This window comes from Monodon monoceros, unplaced genomic scaffold, assembly GCF_005190385.1.
Source record: "Monodon monoceros isolate NGI ecotype Baffin Bay Population unplaced genomic scaffold, NGI_Narwhal_1 Super_Scaffold_11, whole genome shotgun sequence".
NCBI lineage: Eukaryota > Metazoa > Chordata > Mammalia > Artiodactyla > Monodontidae > Monodon > Monodon monoceros.
In genome coordinates this window covers 73,689,885-73,695,884 of record NW_021703767.1, presented here as the reverse complement: position 1 = coordinate 73,695,884, position 6,000 = coordinate 73,689,885, and the positions used below count along the sequence as shown (strand labels likewise).

Below are 6,000 nucleotides of genomic sequence, written 5' to 3'. Positions count from 1 at the left end.
TCCTGCTCAAACACTTCTGGTCCCTGGACCTCTGAGTAATTTGGAAATGTTAACTGCTTGAATATGGTGCCTGCTTTTGTAGAGTCTAGACTTTGAGATTATGGACCAGCTAAAGGTCACTCAGCACAGGTTAATTTGGTGGGTTTTTTATCGGAATTTTTTGTTTGGAGCACATACCATCTACTCCATTGCCACTGCAAGATATTCAGAAATGTGAACAGAAGAGGAATTAACCTTGGTTTAAATGGCTTATTATAGTCCTAACCAGCTCATTCCAACACCGTACCTCCATTAACCCATCAGTGTAGCTGAGGAGTAAGGCATTAGAGCTTTGGTCTAATGACATTCTGGGACCAGCCAGCCATGAAAAGGCCATTCCTTCTCTCAGAGACTAGGAGGGCATGATCAGGAGACTTCCTTGTTTGATCAGGAAATTTTCTTCTTTCATTGTCACAATTGTCAAATGCCATCCTCAACTACACATGTGCATGCATTTTTATGTTCTATAATTTTGCTGTTCTCTATATCTGGAAAGCCCTTTAATTCTTCCCTCCGTGGCAAAATCCTGTCCATATTTCACACTTCACCACCTCCATGGAACCTCTTCTGATTTTCCTAGTCACAAAGAACATTTTCTTCCAGCTTCTCAGAGTACTTTGGGTCTTGTCTCAGGGCATTTAGTTCCCTCTGTCTTCTTGTTTACATGCATATGTCATTCATTCATTCAACAATTAAGTAGTGTCAGGCACTGGAGGGAGATAGGGTGCTCTCACAGAACTTACATTCCAGAAGAAGCCCAGAGGTGGGTGAAGTTTACATCCTTCATTGGACTGGGAGCTTCTTGGAGACAGGAATTAGGTCTGTTCCCAGCTCAGGGCCTGGTACCAAAAGATACTCAGGAAAGTTAGTTAAATTGAAACGCAGCACCAGTGACTCTAGAAAATTGGGTTAGAGTTCAAAGAAAGGTTAAAAGTTAGTAAAGGTAGAGGGCCAGAGAATTTCCATGAGGAGTTACAGTTGTTTTGAAATCAGAACCTGGTATGGAAGCCAGAGACATCTAGATCCCCAGAAGACTGGGCCTGGGGAGTGGGAGGGCCTACTCTCCTCCTCTGGGATGAGCTTGGGAGTTTGATGCAGGGTCACCTGCACATTCCAGCTAGAAGTGGTTTTGCTTTGATTGAGCAGAACGTAGAGGCAAGCCCGTTGTTTCGAGGGCCCAGAAATGAGTTACTAGCCAAGGGTCAAGCTGGCCAGATGATTAAAGCGACATTATCCAGCTGGCACAAGAGAAAAGAATGAGTAATGTTAATCATTCTCTGTGGAGGGTGGCCGGGCATTATTTGACACAAATAAAAAACATCATTTGAATTTTTACTAGGAATTCTCATCCATAATGTGACAATGATGTAATAAAACTGAATGACTGGCCTGCCAAATTATAAACTGAGTTCTAACCACACACAAGCATCACTTAGAAATTGAATATATCTCAGAAAACTGCTCTACTCTGAGGCCTGACAGAAGGAGGGGGCACTGCTGGGGGTTAGAAGCTGGAAGCACCTTATTTACCAAACACATACTATAGTGTTCACTCCAATCATCCCGTTTCCACTCATCTCTCTTTTCACCATCTGCTCTTTGCCTGTGGAGAAAGGGCTCCAAGATGGTGTTAGAGAAGTCTCAGCGTTTTCTTTGCCCCTCTTTATTTTCTTTAATAGAATAAAATTTTGGAAAAAAAAATTAAACAGCACCCAGTCAATTTCAGAAAGCTATTACACACGGAAAGAATCACTATTTCCCCAACCTTTTTGTATTTTATAGTGTAAATCCCACCCTCCACCACCTCCCCCAGAAGTTCCGATGGAGACACACATCAGTGAGTTGCAGTTCAGGCTGGGGGTGGAGTGTCAGAATTCAAGTTGCTTTTCTTGCGGGGTAACCAAAGGTCTTGGCGATTTTTGTAGATAAATTCTACAGAATTTCTGCTGGTAAACTTGGGATTTAATTGCCAGGTTGGACCGTTCTCCCCTTTCCCTCAACCAATGGCTGCAACCAGGTCCCTTTAAGAGACCAGGAACCCGCCGGCCTTCCAAGCCCGAAACAGATCCTCTTCTCTGCTCCTCCCCTGTCCCCGCGCGGCGAATGGTTCGCGCCGGCCTATATTTACCCGAGATCTTCCTCCCAGACGGCTAAGATATGAGGCTGGCGAGGCAGCTACCGCTCGCGACACCGGAGGGGGCGCGCTGCAAAGGCGGGCAGCCGAGCCAGGGGATCCCGAGAGCGCAGTCGGACACCCTCCGGAGAGAAGAAATGAGGTAGCGACCATCCCCGGAGCCGACCATGCGCACGCCCCGCCCTCGGAGGCCGGCGCTGCCCTGGCGCAGCCAGCCCGGACAGTGAGCCGGCGAAGCCAGAGTCCCCGGCGTCCTGCGGGAGAGAAAATGCAGTGAGCCACGGCGGGACTGCTGCGCTGGGCCCGCCGCGGCCAGCTGGACCCACCATCTGAGCGCACTCGGGGCAAGCATCTGATTCTGGGACCCGCTCAGCCGAGGGGCTCTCTGCCTACAGCACCCCTTGGGGGTGGGGAGCACCGACCCCTGGGCACACTCGCGGTTGAGTTTCCGCGGTTTCTGGCCCTAGCCCTGGGGATTGTGTGTGTGTGAGCGGGGGCCCCTTTTCACCTTCGCCGAGGAGTTCCTGCGTATTCTCGCACCATCCCGGCTGCTTTTGCTGCACGCACGCATCCCTTTTTTCTAAAGACATTTTCTGCTCCACTCTCGTGCTTTCTCTCATTTTGCTTGCCCAAGACTCTTTGCCCTGGTCCTGCCCAGGCTGGGGTAAATCTGTGTGCTCCTACCCACCCCCTCTCCTTGCAGTTAAATCCTCTTTAAAAAAATTCTACCCCTACCTCTTTCGGCGGGGCTCTCGAACATCTCCCCCGCCCCCACTCCCTCCGACTGGGCCACTCCCAGCAGAGTTTTATTTTTCGGTCTTGCCCCGGCCGGGCCCGGCCGGGGCGGGTGGCTCAGCCGGGCTCTCAATCGGCGCTCCGCCGCCGCCGCCCAGCTGCGCTGGGGCGCCCTCCGGAGATGCTGCCGTGGAAGAAGCACAAGTTCGAGCTGCTGGCCGAGGCGCCGCCACGGCAGGCGTCCAAACCCAAGGGCTACGCGGTGAGCCTGCACTACTCGGCGCTCAGCTCTCTGGCACGGGCGTGCCCCGAAGGCGCGCTCAGCCGGGTGGGCAGCATGTTCCGCTCCAAGCGCAAGAAGCTGCACATCACCAGCGAGGACCCAACTTACACCGTGCTCTACTTGGGCAATGCCACCACCATCCAGGCGCGCGGCGACGGCTGCACCGACCTAGCGGTGGGCAAGATCTGGAGCAAGAGCGAGGCGGGCCGTCAGGGCACCAAGATGAAGCTGACTGTGAGTGCGCAGGGTATCCGCATGGTGCACGCCGAGGAGCGTGCGCTGCGCCGCCCGGGCCACCTCTACCTGCTGCACCGCGTTACCTACTGCGTGGCGGACGCGCGACTGCCCAAGGTCTTCGCCTGGGTGTACCGGCACGAGCTCAAACACAAGGCGGTAATGCTGCGCTGCCACGCGGTGCTGGTGTCCAAGCCCGAGAAGGCGCAGGCCATGGCCCTGCTGCTCTACCAGACGTCAGCGAACGCTCTGGCGGAATTTAAACGGCTCAAGCGGCGGGACGACGCGCGTCACCAACAGCAGGAGCTGGTGGGCGCGCACACCATCCCGCTAGTGCCCCTGCGCAAGCTGCTCCTGCACGGACCCTGCTGCTACAAGCCGCCGGTGGAGCGCAGCCGCAGCGCGCCCAAGCTCGGCTCCATCACCGAGGATCTGCTCGGCGAACAGCAGGAGCAGGAGCTGCAGGAGGAAGAGAGAGGGGTGCACACGGAGGGCTGCCCGGAGGAGGAGGAGGGGGATGAGGAGGAGGACCGAGCCGGGGAGGGAGACCCGGCAGAGCAAGAGGCCGAGGCTCAGCGGGCGCTGGTGGTGGCCATGCACTTCGAATGCGGGGACTTGCTAGACACGCTGGAGAGTGGCCGCGAAGAGGTGCTGGGGGGCGGCGGGGTCTCGCCGGGCCCTGAGGCTGGGTCGCCGTCTCTGCTGCTGGGCAGCACCTCCGACATGAAGGCCGAGCTGTCCCAGCTTATTAATGATCTGGGAGAGCTCAGCTTCGGCAACGACGTGCGCAGCCTGCAGGCCGACTTGCGGGTGACGCGCCTGCTGTCGGGTGAGAGCACGGGTAGCGAGAGCTCCATCGAAGGAGGGGGCCCGGAAGCTACCACTACCACCGCCGGGGACCAGTCCGACCCCGCCGACTGCGCCAGACCAGACGAGCCCCACTTGGGCTGAGCTCCCAGCAATGTCCTGTGCGCGCCCCTGTTGCCGCATCGTGACACCCCACCCCCGTCTCTCCACCACTTCCTTACCTTCCCAACCCCCCCCAAGAAAGGGGAAAGGGGACACTTGAGGCCCAGACCCTCCCCCACCCCCATACGTTTGGCTCTGTTTGAAGCAGGGCTCAGATTGCACGTGGAGATATGGGGGAGGGAAACCCTACAAGGAAGGGGAGAGAGGCAGCCCTCTGGGGTCTGGGGAGGGGAAGGGCAGCTGGTGTTAGCAAAGCCCCGCAGGCGTGAGGTGCCTGCTGGCCAGTTTCCTGTTTGTGGGCAGCTGGGGCCTGAGGAGGAGGGGTTAACTTCCTCCACCAGCCCCCAACTGGGAGCGGCCTGGCGCTGTCACTGACATGTCATTAAAAAAAAAAAAAAAGGATTTGCTCTCAACGTTTGAGGCTTTAGTGCCACCTTCTTGCCCCCAGTCTTTTTGGTGCGAGAGCTTGGGTTGTTTACCTCAGACTCAGACCCTTGAAATTCTGCCAAATTCCTCAAATAACTGGTGGGGAAGGGGGGGGGGAGAAAGAAAGTTGCATTTTGTTTACAGTTAAAGACATCTAATATCTAAAAAAGGAGTTTTCCTTTAGAAACACACACACCTTGCTTCTGCTCAAAAGATCTCACTCCATGATACTGTGTAAAATATTTTTGCACTGTTGTGAAGTATTTTTGACATTTTTTTTTTGTACATAACTGTTCTCAGAGTCCAATGTTTATATCTTTTGCTGTGCAAAAGGGACATGTAAAATGTTGTTCAGTTGTATATACAGAAATGTGTATAAAACATTTTGTTATTTTTAAAGAGTAGCACTGCTCTGGTTCTGTTTGCCCGCCAGTGGGGAGAGAATAAAGAGGAAAATTTAACAGAACAGGTGAGTGTCTAGACCTGCTTCAGAAAATGCTTGGCTGTGGGGCTGGGCGGCAGAGGGTGTGACCATGGCTGGGATGGAGTGGGAGGACAGTCATTGTCCTTTGCGGGGCTTGGAGGTAATTAGGGAAGAGGAACCCACTTTATGCGTAGCCTGGGGCCTTTCTGGTCCTCTGCAGCTCTGTGTGCTGCAGCTGGGGCCGTGTTCTTCACTTATTATTAGTTGTGTGAGCGTAGGTTTTTTCTGACTTCTTTGAGGCAAATCTTGGAGATGCCGGGTGAGTTCTGTTCCTCATTGCCAGACCTGTGAGGTTATTTAGGTAGGGGTGACTTTCAAGGTCTTCTGAAGTTTTACCACCTCCTTCTGTGGTTCACCTTTTCGACAGCTCAAGGAGCTTTGAAGGTGTGAATTAGAGAACTAAGGAAAGTCCCCATGATGCTCTCAGGAGTGGGAGCATCTCTGTTTTTCCTGGGAGGAAAGTCAAGGAGAGAGGAAAGTGGAGAGGTTCCAGTCATGGCTTGAATGAGTCATGGTGCACGTGGGGTGGGGTCGGGGCAGGGGCAGGTGGAAGAGCCTATTTCCTCTCCTTCTACAACCCAGCATGACCCAGTGGGAGAATGGTTTGGAGGTCAAGGCTGAGAAGAACTGCTAGAGCTTGGTCTGTGTGTGTGTCTTAGCGTTTTCATGCTTTCCGTGTGTTTGTTTCTGTTGTAA

At 53.8% G+C, this 6,000-nt stretch overlaps 1 protein-coding gene across 1 annotated transcript; it reads left to right on the top strand.

The window, feature by feature from the left end:
* The first annotated feature begins 2,199 nt into the window (after positions 1-2,199).
* Positions 2,200-4,778, top strand: FAM43A (family with sequence similarity 43 member A). Its single transcript, XM_029213596.1, has one exon. The coding sequence runs from the start codon at positions 3,090-3,092 to the stop codon at positions 4,374-4,376; it is 1,287 nt and encodes a 428-aa protein (XP_029069429.1). The 5' UTR covers positions 2,200-3,089; the 3' UTR covers positions 4,377-4,778.
* The last annotated feature ends 1,222 nt before the right edge of the window (positions 4,779-6,000 follow it).